The 19,330-nt window shown below is 38.9% G+C and overlaps 1 protein-coding gene across 3 annotated transcripts in view; it reads left to right on the top strand.

The window, feature by feature from the left end:
* LOC139746195 (exportin-T-like) overlaps window positions 1–19,330 on the top strand; it is a 68,835-nt gene that overhangs the window by 41,163 nt on the left and 8,342 nt on the right. For all 3 annotated transcript variants that reach the window (XM_071657121.1, XM_071657123.1, XM_071657122.1), the window contains exons 15-19: window positions 1,553–1,737; window positions 3,846–3,989; window positions 7,565–7,753; window positions 7,920–8,129; window positions 12,611–12,757. In XM_071657121.1, the coding sequence (XP_071513222.1) occupies window positions 1,553–1,737; window positions 3,846–3,989; window positions 7,565–7,753; window positions 7,920–8,129; window positions 12,611–12,757 (875 nt within the window). The remainder of the gene's footprint in view (window positions 1–1,552; window positions 1,738–3,845; window positions 3,990–7,564; window positions 7,754–7,919; window positions 8,130–12,610; window positions 12,758–19,330) is intronic.

The raw sequence follows: 19,330 nt of genomic DNA on the forward strand, positions 1-19,330 counted from the left end.
GCAATTTGATAATAAGTTGCAGTTGAAAGTAACAGTCGTACTTCAACTTCCTTGTATAACAGATCTTGTAAGGAGTAACTCAAAGAGATTAACTCATAAGAAAAGCACTTACTTTTCATCTGACTACCTTGCTATTAATATCCCTCTCTTATACTTTTACTTTATGAACTTAGTTGTATGAAATTTATGATGCTTTAGTTTGTGCCCTACAACTAGAATTTCTTGCTGTTACTGGTGACAAAGTTTTAAAGCATGCAAAACTGAAAAGTGCATCATGATGCTGACTTCATATACCTTGAGTAAATCCAGTGAGTTTATATGACTTTAAACTGTGGGAGAATTCTGATACTGAGTCTTGTTTGAATGATAGTTTAGAATCACTGTATAATGGTCGTGAAATCTGTTACATTGATATGTGAGAACCAGTGAGTTTGGTTAGTGATCATTCAGGAATGTGTCACAGCAGCTGACCACACTCAGGGATTATTTGTTGATCTTAACCATCTCATTGTGCCAAACCACAGTTGTGGCCAGCCATAGCATGTTGCACTGAGTCACAGTTGTGGTTGTAAGCTTTCATGCCCTCAATTGAATTCCCAGCTGTTGTGTGATTCCATATCTTATACATAGATGTCAAGCAACCTAACAGCATGGCTGGATAAAATATCATGCATCACGGGCACCCATAAACCATCAAAGAGTAATAAACCTTTAATTATACCAAGCCACATTTGTGGCTGGATTTAGTACATTACACTGAGCCAACTTGTGGTTCTAAACTTTTGTGCCCTCATTTGAATTCCCAGTTGATGTCTGACTCCACATCTTAGATGCTACTGGCAACATAATGTGGCTAGAAATACTTGTAATATCACACATCAGTTATCCACAAATCACCAAAACATTGTAACTGCATCATCATGGCAGAAAACTAGATTTTTTGTAGTAAGTAATCAATTTTATAGAAAAGTTAATGGTTTCTTGTGTATTATTGTTTATTTATGAGATGAAAATATAGATTTTTTTATTTGCAATGTTAGCAATTTGATGTGTGTAAATCATAAGTATGTTGATCATGCATATAGAATAAAAGAATATGTAGAACATGTAAACTATATGTAAATAGTTTGTACAGAATGTTTGAAGTTATGCTTGGTAAAAAAAAAAATACCATAAAGTATGTAATGTGGGAGTGGACATGGCAGCAACTGGAACGATGGAGGCAGAGGTGAGTCACTGGGTGAGTGAAGAGTCAAAGGTTCTGGGAACATTGAGGATGTGTGGAAAGAGAGTGTGAAAATGTGTGTTTGAAGGCATGGACTGTAAAGGAGAATGTATGGAAGAGGATGAAATTTTTGAGTAAAATATATGGTGTGAGAAGGGTTGATAGAGTAAATTCAGTGGAGTCATGACAATTGGCAAAACTCGAATTCGCATTTACATTTTCATGCTTGCCTCTGTTACACCTGTTTTTGTGAAATATTGTTGTCAAATTTTCGTAATATAATACTGTGTTAAATGTTCTTACGTTAATAGAAATCTTATTTTTCAGTCTGTCCATTACTGACAAATGATGATCAACTGTATGTGTTTGAAGCTGCTGCCATGTTAATTATATCTGGTAATAATGAAGTACAACGAAAAGAAATTTTAATGAGAAATCTTCTGTCACCAGTTTTCACCAAAGTTAGTTGCCTAGCAGAAAGACTAGCTCAAGAGCAGGATCCTGTTAGACAGGTGTGTACCATGCATTAGAAATATCTGAACATCATAATATGTTTCAAGGCATATAGTCATAAATGTGCTATTTTATGTTAATGTTAGTGAACCTGGAGTTTCATGTGTATTTTAAAGTGAAAAAGTATATGATATAGGTTAGAAAGAGAATTAAGATATATTATGAAGCAGTGTTTATGCAGATACTGTAGTATTCTTATTTAATTCTGAATTAAAAAGTTTCATTGTTTTTTTAATTGATTTTAAGGTAAAGAAACAATGTTGAAGCTACAAATTGAGTTATCTTCCACTTAGATGGGCAATATGAATTTCAGGATATTTGGCTGTCTTATGAATAAGCTGGATATTAACAGTTGACCAAATTTTGTGAATGAGCAAATTTTTATGACTTTAGGAACTTTGCACTTCTTTTATCACTGGTGGTCATAGAGAGTTGGGGTCCCATGTACATTGTGGATTGTGTAGAGGAGGTTTGTTAGGGCAAAGATGGGATATTTGAAGTTGTAATAGGAATGACAATGTTGTATAGATTTGAGTCTTGAGCCATGAGCACAAAAGAAAGGAAGAATGTGGTTGTGTTGGAAATTAGATGCTTAAGAATGATGTGTGGTGTGAGGCAGGTTGCTCCAGTAAAGGATGGTGCAGTGTAAGATAAAGATGTGGCAGTCTTATTGAGAGAGCTAACGGGAGTGTGGTGAAATGATTCACACATATGGGGAGGATAAGTAAAAAACACTGAATGAGAGGATCCACACATCAGAAGAGGAGGGACCTATAGGTACTTTCAATATGAGTTTGTCTGGGGCAGGGCTAGTACTTAGTGCTCACTGCATAAGTGCTTGCGTCTCTAAGCTGTTATTTTCTGGTGCTACAGTTAAGCCATGCTTATCAGTTTTTGGTTGATATTGCATTCTTCTGGTTTACTTTTAAAGGATTCATTTCTCACTCTTGTTAGTTATTTTACATGATGGAATGTTGAATATTCTTTTCATCTTTGTTGCAAGGCAGCCATGGTGTGTGAAGCTTTATAGCCAGAACATTTTTCTTCTACTGACTCTGTGTTGCCATGCATAAATAATTAAATGCATTTATTCTCTTGAGTCTGTACAGTTGCAGTTCACTTAAGTTTTTCGTGGTAATGATGTTCAGTTCTCAAAACTGCATGTTGAATGTTTCTGAATTCTCCTTAGGTTATTTATTTTATCTGGTTTGGTTTATGACCATACAGTGTAGTAGCACCAATATCTGATTTTGCTTTTTTATGTATGCACTGGTCATTTTCATCATCAGCTTTCTGTCTCTTATATTGAAAGTTGTCTTTATCATACCACTCATTACTTGGCTTGAAAGTCCTGTTTTGTTGGTATGCTCACTGAATTCAAGTTTCAAATTTTCAGATCTTTGATGTTTACTTCATGTTTTATCCCTCTCCCTGTTTCTTCTGTTACTGGATCACCATCACATTTTTAACCCTTCTTTAGCTTATGTGTTCAATATTATCTTCTTTAGGTTCTCTTCAGCTTAGCTGTGAATTATATATAGATCTTTTTGCATGTTCCTTTTATCTTTTGATTGTGTTATTTTACTGACTAATGTGTCAGGAGAGCATCTGGATGCAATTTTTTTTTTATTTATTATTTCTCTGTCTGTATACCATTGTCATAAATAACATTGGAGCTTGAACTATTTCCTTTTTTACACCTATTAGAACATCTAAATCATAGTTCTTTTGCTACTATTTTAGATTTATTCTTAGTTTAAAACCCCTTGTTCAGTCACCCTACTTTGACATTTATGTATTGCTGCCTTAGTTTTCTTGATAGAATTCATTAATTTACTTTATCAAATGTCTTAGGAAAGTCAAGAAAAAGGATCCATTCTTTCCAGTGACTGGCTGAGCACAACTTGATTTGAGCAAATGTGGTACAGTTGATGGGTGATTCAAGTGAAAAGGGGTGTGTATAAAAGGGCATCTGCACGATTTTTGGGGTTCATAGTTATCAGAACTCTGATAATCCCAAGGATTGTCTCTCATTTGCTCAGAGGACACTGCCTTGGAGAGAAAATGTTTTTCAGATTTCAAAACCTACTTTTTTTTCATGTTACAGATGAGCATTGCAAAGAGTATCTGTCATGGAACATCAGTCACAGCACGTACTTCAAAGGCATTTTCAAACCAGAACTCAATTCAAGCGTGTGGTTGTGTTCAGTTGTACTTGGATGCCATGCAACTGTTCATCAACTGCCTCAATGTATGTATATTTTTCTACCATGTTGTCTCACTGTTTTTTGTGTAATACTTGATATGAAAAGAAAAGCTTGTTTCCAGTTGAATCATAATTAGTGTAGTACCCATTTATGTAATAGAGGATCCTATCCAGTAGATTTGATTAGTGGAAAAAGAGCTGTTTACTGATTGAGAAGAGTGCATTTGTAGAGATTTCGTATTTAAGCAGACAAATAAACTCGGGATGTTTATCAGTTATGAATGGTAATTTTCTCTTCCTGGGTCAGTTTGTCACATGACCTGTTAGAGGTTCTCAAAGATTCCTGTGGGTTAGAAACCTCTGGCTTTTTTTCTAACATGGCTTGAGCAAATAACATGCCCTAATCAAGGCCATCTCAGGTGAAAAGTTGTCAAATAGAAATTAATTGGAGCTTTGCAGATGTTTGTAGACCTGACTTAAAGTGTAATATGTCTATATATAAGCATTCCACTTCATCTTAATCATCAGTCATTGTTATTATCACACAATCTTGGGCACATAAGAATGTTAACATGCCAGTCATCTTACATGCATGTTCTTCCTGTTTTGTGGTTGAATTATGTTGTGGATAAGGGGTGGAACGAAACATTACTGTTAATTCATTTGATGTTAGGAACCCCTAATTCCTTGTATGAGGTCTTGAGCTCTCATGGATTTCTCAGATGAAGTCCAAAGCATTGTAAGAGTTAAGCAACTCAGCACTATGGATGTGACTAAAATAAGTTATTATTGGGAGATAGAATATAATCTTTTTCACTCCATCTTTCCACCTCCAATTTGGTCTCCCTCTTCTCCTCGTTCCCTCCACCTCCGACACATATATTCTCTTGGTCAATCTTTCCTCACTCATTCTCTCCATGTGCCCGAACCATTTCAAAACACCCTCTTCTGCTCTCTCAACCACGCTCTTTTTATTTCCACACATCTCTCTTACCCTTACGTTACTTACTCGATCAAACCACCTCACACCACACATTGTCCTCAAACATCTCATTTCCAGCACATCCATCCTCCTGCGCACAACTCTATCCATAGCCCACGCCTCGCAACCATACAACATTGTTGGAACCACTATTCCTTCAAACATACCCATTTTTGCTTTCCGAGATAATGTTCTCGACTTCCACACATTCTTTAAGGCTCCCAGAATTTTCGCCCCCTCCCGCACCCTATGATCCACTTCCGCTTCCATGGTTCCATCCGCTGCCAGATCCACTCCCAGATATCTAAAACACTTCACTTCCTCCAGTTTTTCTCCATTCAAACTCACCTCCCAATTGACTTGACCCTCAACCCTACTGTGTGATCGGGGCCTGAACATGCAGGAGGGTGAAAGGAGGGCAAGGAATAGAGTGAATTGGAGCGATGTGGTATACCGGGGTTGACGTGCTGTCAGTGGAGTGAATCAAGGCATGTGAAGCGACTGGGGTAAACCATGGAAAGCTGTGTAGGTATGTATATTTGCGTGTGTGGACGTATGTATATACATGTGTATGAGGGTGGGTTGGGCCATTTCTTTCGTCTGTTTCCTTGCGCTACCTCGCAAACGCGGGAGACAGCGACAAAGCAAAAAAAATAAAAAATAAAAAATAAAAAATAAAAAGGAAATCAAGAGAAAATTATTTTAGGCTTGTATTAATATAATGCTGTTATTCCTAATCACAGTTTAATATGATCACTTCTCAGAGCATCCACTAGACCTTGTAGTTAAACTACTGGACAGTTATCCTAGACTGAAAGGATGCCTATTCACTCATTCCAATACATTCAAGAATGAGAAAGTTTTTGATGATGCCTTTTGGTTTATGCATAGCCACTCCAAATTTTCTTTTACAAAGTAAACTTATCTTTCTTAGAGTGATAGGTTTGGCTTACCACAACAGTTTGCTGGTGCTGTCACCATCAAAGGAGGAATGCACCAGACAAGGTTTTTGAAAAAGGGAGACATTTCAAAATGTAGGTTTCATCATCAGATGGGATTAATCCCAGGTTCTCAGCTAGATCTTTACAGGGCTAAGAATAGAGTGCAACTCTCAGACTGGCTGTCTTTGTCTTCACCAGGACAAAGCTTGTGATTATGCAGATGCTGTGATTACCTTACAATCTAAGGCCTTAGTTTGTTAACATCATTAAAAGCAGATCCTGGTAAAGTTCACTTTTGCAACCCAGTGCAATGACATGGTGTAAGGCTCCAGTCCAAAATGTTGGATAAATGCTATTTCTGCAGAAAGCAGGGATCTTCCAAAAACTCTTGCCAGGAGCTTCTTAAATCGTTACTTTGGTAGACCAATGTGAATAAAAGGGGGCTATGTCCTTAGCCTATACCATAAGCTACAAATTTAAAGTGATGATACAGCGCTGGTGGCTGATTCATGTGAGAAACTACAGAAGCTGGTGACTGAGTTTGGTAAAGTGTGTGAAAGAAGAAAGTTAAGAGCAAGGTTATTAGGTACAGTAGGGTTGAGGGTCAAGTCAATTGGGAGGTGAGTTTGAATGGAGAAAAACTGGAGGAAGTGAAGTGTTTTAGATATCTGGGAGTGGATCTGGCAGCGGATGGAACTATGGAAGCGGAAGTGGATCATAGGGTGGGGGAGGGGGCGAAAATTCTGGGAGCCTTGAAGAATGTGTGGAAGTCGAGAACATTATCTCGGAAAGCAAAAATGGGTATGTTTGAAGGAATAGTGGTTCCAACAATGTTGTATGGTTGCGAGGCGTGGACTATGGATAGAGTTGTGCGCAGGAGGATGGATGTGCTGGAAATGAGATGTTTGAGGACAATGTGTGGTGTGAGGTGGTTTGATCGAGTAAGTAACGTAAGGGTAAGAGAGATGTGTGGAAATAAAAAGAGCGTGGTTGAGAGAGCAGAAGAGGGTGTTTTGAAATGGTTTGGTCACATGGAGAGAATGAGTGAGGAAAGATTGACCAAGAGGATATATGTGTTGGAGGTGGAGGGAACGAGGAGAAGAGGGAGACCAAATTGGAGGTGGAAAGATGGAGTGAAAAAGATTTTGTGTGATCGGGGCCTGAACATGCAGGAGGGTGAAAGGAGGGCAAGGAATAGAGTGAATTGGAGCGATGTGGTATACCGGGGTTGACGTGCTGTCAGTGGATTGAATCAAGGCATGTGAGCGTCTGGGGTAAACCATGGAAAGCTGTGTAGGTATGTATATTTGCGTGTGTGGACGTATGTATATACATGTGTATGGGGGTGGGTTGGGCCATTTCTTTCGTCTGTTTCCTTGCGCTACCTCGCAAACGCGGGAGACGGCGGAAAAAAAAAGAAAAAAAAATATAATATTCCTTACTAGAAATATACTTTATTTCTCTGTTGGGCTACATTCATTGCTTTGAACTCTGTATTATTAAAGGATTAGAGGAAAAGCAATTATTTTTTCCATGAACTCTTGCATCTACATTAATGATTCCAGGGTAAACAGATCTGTTTTTGACAGTCAAAAAAAAAAGGCTTTTTAATACATACATTTTGATGTGACTGTATTAAGGTAATATTACTAGATGAATTGCTTCAAGATATGTTTTAATTTTTTTCGTATTTCTAGGTTGGAGTGGAGCGCGAAATAGTGGGTTCTGGTGTGCGCCAGTTGATGCACAGACTGGTAGTTTGCCTAGATGGAGGAAGCCTGTTGCCCTTGTTACCGTCAGCATCTCAGGCTCTCCTACATACACCTTCACCAACAGTTCTTACTGAATATCTTCCTCTAATCAATCAGATTATCACCAAATTTCAAGTAAGAACCTAAAAAAGACTTTCAGTTTTCTCAAGTAAGAAAAGTAATGGTATGTAATAGTAATTGTCATTTGCACACTCATATAGCATGAAAGTGCATGTGTTGGGTATCCATATACTCATAATTTGGTCTTTTGCAATTAAAGGTTGTCTTTTATGATTTTCAGAAAGATATTGGTCCTTTCCTACAAAGTATATTTGTTCCTCTCGTATCTGCCATCTTCACTGCTTTGTCTGAACCTCTTGAAGAAAATGACGAGGAAGAAAAAAGAACAAGAAGACTACTCCAGAGGAACTACTATCTTTTTGTAACAACTATTGTATCCAATAATCTCCTGGATATCTTGGTTTCATTAGATTCTGGTATTTTGCAACAGGTAAGTATTTCTTTAAATTTCCATTGCATATATACAAACCATTTCAGCACACCCTCCTCAGCTTTCTCATCCACACTTATTATTACCATACCTCTCTCCTACCCTATTATAACTTGCTTCATTAACCACTTCACACCACATATTGTACTCAAAGCATTTCATTTCCAACACATTCACCCTCCTCCAAGCATCTTTCTCTATGCCCATGCTTCACATCCATACATCATTGGGACTACTATACCTTCAGACATACTCATTTTGGCTTTCCATATAATGACCTTTCTTGCCACGCATTCTTCATTGCTCCCAGAACCTCTGCCCCCTCACCCACTCTATTGCTCACTTCTGCTCCCATGGTTCCATTTGCTGCAGTCCTCTCCTGGGTATCTAAAACATCTCACTTCCTTTAAATTTTTTATATTCAAACACACCCATGCTAACCTGTTACTCTAGCCAGGTAAAATTGATTACCTTTCTTTTACTCGCATTTACTCTTGATTTCCTCCATTCACACTTCCAAAATCTCTCTCCAACTTCTGCAGTTTCTCACTTGGATCTACCACCAGTGCTGCATCATCAGCAAAGAATGATTTATTCTCTTCCCAGGCCCCCATCATCCCCATCTGACTATGTACTTGCCCTTTTCCCCAAGATGCTTGTGTTTACCTCTCTCGCCATCCCATCCACAAACAAATAGAACAACCATGGTGACATCACACACCCCTTCAGCAGACCAGCCTTCATTTGGAACCACTTGGTCTCTTTTCATGCTCATACACAAGCCTTACACCCTTGAGAAAAACTTTTCACTACTTCTGGCAACTTTCCTTATGCACCTTTTATTCATAAGAACTTCCTCTGTTCACCCTATCATGTGCTTTCTCCAGATCCATAAATGCCACATTCAGTGCCCTCTGTTGCTCTAAGTATTTCTCACACATTCTGTAAAACAAACACTTGATTCATACACCCTTTATAACTTCTGAATACACAGGAATCCTCTCCTGTTATATTAATATAATGCTCTGTACATGCCTTCACCCTCTCAGTCACCACTATCCCATACAACACACCAGGAACACTCAACAGACTTATACCTATATAGTTTGAATACTCACCTTTGTCCCCCTTGCCCTTATACAGTGGCACTAATGCATTCTGCCAGTACTCAGGCACATCACCATGATCCATACATACATAGAAAACCCTGGTTAATCAATCAACAACACAGTCACCCCCTTTCTTAAGAAGTTCAACTGCAGTACCATCAACTCCAGCTGTCTTGCCACATTCTGCAAGGCTTTCAACACCTCTTCTTTCCTTACCAAACCACTCTTCATGACTCTCTTACTTCACATACCACCCTGACCCAAACACCCTACATCTGCCACCCTGTTATCGAACATATTCAACAATCCTTCAAAATAATCAATCCATCTCCTAATCTCATCACTATGTGTTACCATATCCCCATTTGCCATTTCATTTGTCCTCTTGCTTTTCTCACAATTGTTTTGGGAGCAGCTGATCGTGTCAGTGGTTTTGATGCTAGAAATCAGTTAATGGAGATGGGTGATTTGAATGTAAGAGTGAATAATGTGGCAGTTAAGGGTATAATTGGGAGACCTGGATATTCAGTGAGGTGAATAGGAATGGTGAACAGCCTGTGAAGTTGTATGCTGAGAAAAGACTTGGTTGAATAGGATGGACATACATAAGTATACATGTCTGACTAGAAAAGATGGTAAGAGGATATTATTGGGTTACTACAATAGTACCATGATTAGCACTCAAGATATGTTCCTCGACAACAGAGCAAAACAGCTCTGTGCAGGGTCACTATACCATTGCTTATATGAGATGTATTCATATATGAGATGTATTCCTGATAATATTATTTATTGCCTATGAGATGTATACAGTATTGTGTACTGTATGGGGTTACAGGTATCAGTAAATGCAGATTATGACCTTAACATATCTTTACTAATTCATAGATAACATTTAACCAGTTTATAGAATTTTTTATCATGAATGACAGTCATTTGATGAATAATGACAATTGTTGTATAATGTATTAGAGATGCAGGGTGTTGGTGAGGTGGGTGGGAGGTAGGAGGCAGGGGATATTGTACAGGTCCTGGCTAAAGCTAATGCATCTTTAATCTCTGAAATTATGATTTAGGTGGTGCTATTAGAGGTAGTGGTGATGATGAAGGTGTTGCGGTGGTGGTGAGGTTGATTGTGGTAAGTGGAAAGGAGGTAATGCATTTATTGGTTTCTTTGGTAACACTGGCTGCAGCACTGCACACAAGCTGTTGAACAGCTGATGCTTACCTTATAAACTAATTGTAACCATAAATGAGCAGCATTCTATACCTTCATCATTACAGTACTTAATATTTTGAAATATGGAGTGAGAAAGCAGAAAGGTAGGGTTGATTAGAGAGGCAGATTGGCAACACACACCAGATTTATTGTCAAGTGCTCCTCACCAGTTGACAGTTAACCCACCACCACACTCAATACCATGCACTGGTGCTTCTGTTAACTACATACAGTTTTGTCATACAGTAAGACCTACACTTTTAACACATTTAATAATCAGTAGCAATTATGGGTGCTCATCAACAAAGTACTAAAGCAGCAACACATCACAACAGCAACAGGAAATAACATAGGACAGAAGAGGCTGCTGCTGGGATGACAGGCTGAGCAATGGCTCCTCTTATTTCAGACACTTCGTAAAGAGTGCATTTAGGGTTGATTGCCTTTTCTTTGTTTTCTCTCACTAAGCAGTTCCCTGTATTAGTAAATCATGTAGAGAACACCTCACTGCTTTGTTGCTGCACTCCCACTGTAGGATGTTCTCATCAAACTCATCTGATCTTGGTGATGCTGTCACTGAGGAATGCTGTGGTGAGGTTTCTCTTTGGTGGTGTCTCTGGCTTTTCTGTATTAGCAGTGTCACTCTCACTTTGAATTCATTGTTGTGCCAATTTCCACTGTTTGTAAGTAGTAAGACTGTCACCAGAAGACTGCTGTTGGTCCTCCATATCATCTATATCAACATCCCCCAGTCCCACTTCATTGGCCAGTTTGACAAACTGCTCCTTGAGCAAATCACCTTTGTTGCTGTTAACGTCATGGTTGTCATGTCAGAAGATTTTATCTTGTCTGGGTTCATAAGAATGTTTTTAAACCATCAGTTTATCCAATTTGAAAGCATTACCGACCTTAGTGTGCCACACACCAGCTTCCAACAGCCTTAACACATTTAATTCTTTATGTGAGCATAGTCTTTTCACAAATACTTCAGATGCATTAGCAGCACTAGAACTTGTAGGCCATTTCCCAGACATGATAGATGAAAAATAGTTACAAAAATATAAACAAGTCTGTAAGTCAGAAAGAATGTGCTGATTGGATGTATGTGTGTTTGGTGCTCTGAGTGTCCAGGTGAGTGTAAACAGAGAGGGCTGCCCTTGGCATGTTGTGAGTGTTCAGACTCATGACTTTTGACTTCTTATATGGATTTTCAAATTAACTTCTTTTATGGATTTTCAAAAAAAAATTGTCGTAAAACTTAGAGCTCGTAGATGAAACCAAGAGTACTGTAATGAAACAGTGCCTTAAGGGATAGGGCTAACCAGGGTATTACCGAATTACACTCTAGTAATAGGCCTGTCCCAACAGATCTTACCAGGGAATAGAGTATCTGTGGTCAGATTTTGCATGAACAACATCTTTTTATTACATATTCAGGAAAAGGCATTCTATGCATGCTAAATTGACTTTTTTGTTTGATGATATAAGTAGTAGGAAGAAACATTAGACTGGAGCATTAAGTAGAAGCAGTAGGTATGAACATTAGCTGGGAGCATTAGGCAAGAACATTAGATAAACATATTAGGTAGTAATAAGTTGCTAGGAACACTAGGTAGTAGCCTATGAAAATTCTGCACTAGAATTGTCCTATGCCTTTGGCCTGTTTAGGGTGAGGCACTAAAGGCAGAGAAGCAGTAGTGGAGTTTGCAGTTATGGAGACTGCTTTGACATGGCCATTCCTTGAGGGAGTTTCCAAAGGGAACAGGCATCAAGAGATATAGATAGATGGACTGATAATGATAAATGTCTAATGCCAAGGTTAAAGTTCATGATTTTTGCAGAATATTTCCTTCTAAAGTTAGGGTTGGTCTTACATGCCAGAAAATATGATATTTTAATAAAAATTTGCATCATCAACCATAATGAGAAAAATACAGGTAGATGTGAAAGTTCTTCCTCATATCTTGCTCTTTTACTCCTTCACTGTGTGCAGCCTGAACCCATTCTTTTAAATGAGTAAAGACAACATTGTATATGTCCATTTTGTGGTAGCAGAAAAGTTTAATTCTAGTTTTTTCTTACACATGAAGTTCAGTTATTTAAGAAATATATAACTGCATTACTCTTAGATTTCCTGTTTATGCTTTTTCTAGGTCCTGATGTCAGTAGTGCAAGGAGCGGTAGAGTTTCCTGATCCAGTAGCTCAGAAGAACTGCTTTGTAATCTTAAGGCGTTTGACAGAAGCTTGGGGTGTTAAAGATGCAGGTCCCCCTGGCTTTGTTGAATTTCTTTATACGCAGGTGAGAGAAATATATAAATCATGATTTAACCTTTTAGATTAAGATATGACACCAGCATATAGTCATCATTTAAATAAGGGATCTATATGTTCTCAGGTAATGAAATAAATGGCTTGAGAAAAGATTGGTGTAATTGCAGGAAAATAAGATGTTTGAAAATAAGATGTTTTGGAAGGAGGTAAAGGAGTGAGAACAAGAAAACAGATGGTAGAGTCAGCTAGGGAAGAAGATGGAGAAGTAGTAACAAAGCAAAGAAGAGGTTAAGAAAGATCAAGTGAGTATCTTAAAGACTTGTGAATGTGTTAGATGGTAGGGTATTTAGTATTAGATGGTATGTGGAGTGAGAATCTTTAGAAATGATTTGGTGAAAAGAGAGCAAGTGGTGAAAGCCTTGCATGAGACGAAGTGTGCCATAGTAGTAGGATTGGATGGGATTACAGTTAAATTTCTTAGGAGAGTAGGCCACATTGTTGTTGATTAATTAGTTGGGAATTCCAGTGTAAGTATGACACAAAGTAATGCACCTGAGGACTGGCAGAATGAACATAAAGTGCCCTTATATGATGGCAAGAACAAAAGTGAGGGCTCATATTACATACTTAAAAGATGCATAGGAAAGTGGTTATTGAGAGAGTGATGCAGTGTTAAAATCATCAGGCTGAGGAGGAACAATGTAGCTTCAAGAGAGGCAGAGGATGAATGGAGCAGGTTATTACAGTGAAAAATTTGTGTTAGAAGCACTTGGAAAGAGGGGGTGGGATTTTGTATGGGAGTTTATGGTCCTGTGCAAAGCTCATCCTCCTTGGGTGGGGTGGTTGTAAGCAAAATGAGATGCTGTCAGTAGACTGAATAAGGGCATATGAAGCAGAGGAAACCATGGAAAGGTCAGTGGTTCCTGGTTGTGGATGGTGGGCTGTGAGCAAATAGGCCTTTTCTTCATCTGCACCTTGCAATACCTGGGAAATACTGAGAGAAGATTAGCAAATTTCAGGGAAAGTAAGATGTTTTGAAAGGATATTAATAGTATGAGAAAAAGCAAGAATATAGATGGGAACATCGATGAAGAGGCAGATGGGTAAATGGTAACAGACAGTGATGAGATGCGGAGGAGATAGCGAGTATTCTGAAGGATTATTGGATGTATTAGATGATAAGGTGGCATGTGTAGGGTGTTTGGATCAGGGAGGTATGTAAAATGAAAGAGTCATGGAAAGTGGTGTGAAGGGAGAAGAGGTGGCGAAAGTCTTGTGTAAGATGAAGTGTGACAAGGCAGGTGGAGTAGATGGTATTAAAGTTGAATTTCTTAAGAAAGTGAGTGACTTTTTTGTTGATTGGTTGATTAGGATTTTCACTGTGTAGATCATAATGAGGTGCCTAAGGGTTGATGGAGTGCAGGGGTATTTATTTGTTAAATGTACCTCGTAATTTGTTTGGGATAGTGGTGATTGATGATGATTGAGGATGATGGCATATACAGAGCATCAGACTGGGGACATAGTGAGAATGTGTCAAAGGAGGAAGAGTAAAGTTGAGAGTAAATGTGAATGAATGCAAGGTTATTAGGTTTAGCAGTACAGAGGGACAGGTTAGATAGGGTGTGAGTTTGAATGGAGAAAGATTTGGATGAAGTGGAATATTTAAGGTACCTTAGAGTGGATATGGTCGCAAATATAATCATGGAAGCTGAAATTAGCCTTAGGATGGGTAAGGGGAAGAAGGTTCTTTGAGCATTGAGGAATGTGTGGAAAGAGAGTGTTATATGGGAGGGCAAGAATGGGTATATTTGAAGGTATAGTAGTCCCAGTGATGTATGGATGTGAGGCATGAGTTAATAGAGGATGGTGGATGTGCTGGAAATTAAAAGTTTAAGTTAAGTATGTGGTTTAAAGTGGATTGGTTAAGCAAGTAATAAAAGGGTAAGAACGAGAGAGAGGTGTGCTAATTTAAAGTGTGTAGTTGAAAGAGCTGAGGAGGATGTGCTGAACTAATCTGGACATATGGAGAAAATGAATATGGAGAAGTTAACAAAGATATATGTGTCATAAGTGGAACGAACAAGGAGAAGGGGGAGGCCAAATTGGAGATGGAGGGGTGTAGTGAAAAAGATTTCAATTGGTTGGGATCTGAATGTGCTGGAGGGTGAAATAGGTGCATGGGATAAAGTGAATTGGTATGATGTGGTATACAGGGTTTGACCTGCTGTCAGTGTGCTGAACCAGGATCCCTGTGTACCATATCCCTTGAGTTTGATTTATCCAGTACGTTTCACATCCTCCTGTATGGTCTTTACTGTTTTGGCAGCAGTTTGGATCCTCCCCATGTATTGATGATGTGTTTGCCATTTTTTTATATGCTAAATTGGTCAGTTCTTTGTCTTGTTAGCATTAAGAGAATTTTTCCTATTTTTTCTTTGTCTTTTTTAGAAATATTCGTAGAGATATATTTGGCCCTTGCTTAGCTCTCTTAATTTGATCAGTTGCTTCAGCTATTTCTCTTGATATATCACTGTCAGAAAGTGCATATTCTTCTTAGTTAGATATTTCATCATAAATTACTCCATTTTCTCTTGTACTAAACACAGACATATATTGGTAATTCATCATTCAGGAGATTCTTTAAAAGTCAGGTCAGTGTCTGCTCTAGAATGATGGAAATGATGTACAAGTCTTTGTGCTTTTGTTGGAATTTGAGACTGTATGAACTGTTTTCAGTTGATGAGCTGGATTCTCTGTGCAAAACATGTTGTGTGTTGTAAAGTACTAATGAAGTGAATATCTGATCTGCAACTGAAGTGCAATTTCCACATTCATCAGTATCCTCCACATTCATTGGTATCATGATGGATTAGTGTGATAATCATATCATCACCTGGATGTAGATTGGGAGATATGGTTTCGATGCATTACCCATGGCAACTAGAGACTGAATGTGAACGAATGTGGCCTTTTTTTGTCTGTTTTTCTGGAGCTAGCATGCTGAAGCAGGTGGTAGCGATGCTGTTTCCTGTGGGTTGGGTAGCACCTGGAATGGATGAAGGCAAGCAAGTATGAATACGTATATATGTATATGTCTATGTATGTGTATATGTTGATTTAATTATTCATTATGCTTGATCGCTGTTTCCCGTGTCAGCGAGGTAGTGCCAGGAAACAGACAAAGAATGGCTCATCCACTCATATACACACATATATACATAAACGCCCATACACGCACATATATATATATATTTGTTTTATTTATTATTCTTAATCAGTGTCTCCTGCATTAGCAAGGTAGTGTGTTTGAGCATTTATGTATGTATATGTGTATATATATAGATGATCAATAATACAGTCACCCCCTTTTTTAATAAATTCCACTGCAATACCATCCAAACCTGCTGCCTTGCCAGCTTTCATCTTCCGCAAAGCTTTTACTACCTCTTCTCTGTTTACCAAATCGTTTTCCCTAACCCTCTCACTTTGCACACCACCTCGACCAAAACACCCTATATCTCCCACTCTATCATCAAACACATTCAACAAACCTTCAAAATACTCACTCCATCTCCTTCTCACATCACTACAACTTGTTATCACCTCCCCATTTGCGCCCTTCACTGAAGTTCCCATTTGCTCCCTTGTCTTACGCACTTTATTTACCTCCTTCCAGAACATCTTTTTATTCTCCCTAAAATTTAATGATACTCTCTCACCCCAACTCTCATTTGCCCTCTTTTTCACCTCTTGCACCTTTCTCTTGACCTGTCTCTTTCTTTTATACATCTCCCACTCAATTGCATTTTTTCCCTGCAAAAATCGTCCAAATGCCTCTCTCTTCTCTTTCACTAATAATCTTACTTCTTCATCCCACCACTCACTACCCTTTCTAATCAACCCACCTCCCACTCTTCTCATGCCACAAGCATCTTTTGCGCAATCCATCACTGATTCCCTAAATACATCCCATTCCTCCCCCACTCCCCTAACTTCCATTGTTCTCACCTTTTTCCATTCTGTACTCAGTCTCTCCTGGTACTTCCTCACACAAGTCTCCTTCCCAAGCTCACTTTCTCTCACCACCCTCTTCACCCCAACATTCACTCTTCTTTTCTGAAAACCCATACAAATCTTCACCTTAGCCTCCACAAGATAATGATCAGACATCCCTCCAGTTGCACTCTCAGCACATTAACATCCAAAAGTCTCTCTTTCGCGCGCCTGTCAATTAACACGTAATCCAATAATGCTCTCTGGCCATCTCTCCTACTTACATACGTATACTTATGTATATCTCGCTTTTTAAACCAGGTATTCCCAATCACCAGTCCTTTTTCAGCACATAAATCTACAAGCTCTTCACCATTTCCATTTATAACACTGAACACCCCATGTATACCAATTATTCCCTCAACTGCCACATTACTCACCTTTGCATTCAAAAAGGGGGTGACTGTATTATTGACTGGTTGGTAAGGTTATTTAATGTATGTATGACTCATGGTGAGGTGCCTGAGGATTGGCGGAATGCGTGCATAGTGCCATTGTACAAAGGCAAAGGGGATAAGAGTGAGTGCTCAAATTACAGAGGTATAAGTTTGTTGAGTATTCCTGGTAAATTATATGGGAGGGTATTGATTGAGAGGGTGAAGGCATGTACAGAGCATCAGATTGGGGAAGAGCAGTGTGGTTTCAGAAGTGGTAGAGGATGTGTGGATCAGGTGTTTGCTTTGAAGAATGTATGTGAGAAATACTTAGAAAAGCAAATGGATTTGTATGTAGCATTTATGGATCTGGAGAAGGCATATGATAGAGTTGATAGAGATGCTCTGTGGAAGGTATTAAGAATATATGGTGTGGGAGGCAAGTTGTTAGAAGCAGTGAAAAGTTTTTATCGAGGATGTAAGGCATGTGTACGTGTAGGAAGAGAAGAAAGTGATTGGTTCTCGGTGAATGTAGGTTTGTGGCAGGGGTGTGTGATGTCTCCATGGTTGTTTAATTTGTTTATGGATGGGGTTGTTAGGGAGGTGAATGCAAGAGTTTTGGAAAGAGGGGCAAGTATGAAGTCTGTTGGGGATGAGAGAGCTTGGGAAGTGAGTCAGTTGTTGTTCGCTGATGATACAGCGCTGGTGGCTGATTCATGTGAGAAACTGCAGAAGTTGGTGACTGAGTTTGGTAAAGTGTGTGAAAGAAGAAAGTTAAGAGTAAATGTGAATAAGAGCAAGGTAATTAGGTACAGTAGGGTTGAGGGTCAAGTCAATTGGGAGGTAAGTTTGAATGGAGAAAAACTGGAGGAAGTAAAGTGTTTTAGATATCTGGGAGTGGATCTGGCAGCGGATGGAACCATGGAATCGGAAGTGGATCATAGGGTGGGGGAGGGGGCGAAAATCCTGGGAGCCTTGAAGAATGTGTGGAAGTCGAGAACATTATCTTGGAAAGCAAAAATGACTATGTTTGATGGAATAGTGGTTCCAACAATGTTGTATGGTTTCGAGGCGTGGGCTATGGATAGAGTTGTGCGCAGGAGGATGGATGTGTTGGAAATGAGATGTTTGAGGACAATGTGTGGTGTGAGGTGGTTTGATCGAGTAAGTAACGTAAGGGTAAGAGAGATGTGTGGAAATAAAAAGAGCGTGGTTGAGAGAGCAGAAGAGGGTGTTTTGAAATGGTTTGGGCACATGGAGAGAATGAGTGAGGAAAGATTGACCAAGAGGATATATGTGTTGGAGGTGGAGGGAACGGGGAGAAGTGGGAGACCAAATTGGAGGTGGAAAGATGGAGTGAAAAAGATTTTGTGTGATTGGGGCCTGAACATGCAGGAGGGTGAAAGGAGGGCAAGGAATAGAGTGAATTGGATCGATGTGGTATATCGGGGTTGACGTGCTGTCAGTGGATTGGATCAGGGCATGTGAAGCGTCTGGGGTAAACCATGGAAAGCTGTGTAGGTAAGTATATTTGCGTGTATGGACGTATGTATATACATGTGTATGGGGGTGGGTTGGGTCATTTCTTTCGTCTGTTTCCTTGCGCTACCTCGCAAACGCGGGAGACAGCGACAAAGCAAAAAAAAAAAGAAAAAAAAATATAGATGATCAATAGTTAGTGCCAAATATGACAACATTTATGCACACCACCTTTCTTTACCCCATCATGTGTGCATGGTAATTGTGTGATTGTCCTGTGGAAGCATTCAAATACCCATGTAAGCACCTCAGTCTACCCCAACATAGTTTTTTATAGCCTTGATATTATGAACCCTCTTTGTTACATATAAAATTTATGGTCATTTATCCTTAAGTCACCTGTTTTCTTTCTACTCTTACCACACTAAATGCCATGTTTCTAATTTTTAGTTACCTCTTTGACAAACCTCTTTGTAATCTTTTGTCATTTCCTCTGTAAGTAGTTATGTTATAGGTATACTCCTATCTTTTTGTATATTTACTCTTTCTGTTCTCTCCTTTTCTGTCCTGTCTCTTCTTTCCATTCATCCTATCCATTTGCCTGTCTGGGTGAGTGTGCATACACTTGCTGCTTATGTTACAGCATAGTTAATCTTTGATGAAAGTCACTATTTCCAGTATATTTAATTTTT

Source organism: Panulirus ornatus, chromosome 64 (assembly GCF_036320965.1).
Source record: "Panulirus ornatus isolate Po-2019 chromosome 64, ASM3632096v1, whole genome shotgun sequence".
Taxonomy (NCBI): Eukaryota; Metazoa; Arthropoda; class Malacostraca; order Decapoda; family Palinuridae; genus Panulirus; species Panulirus ornatus.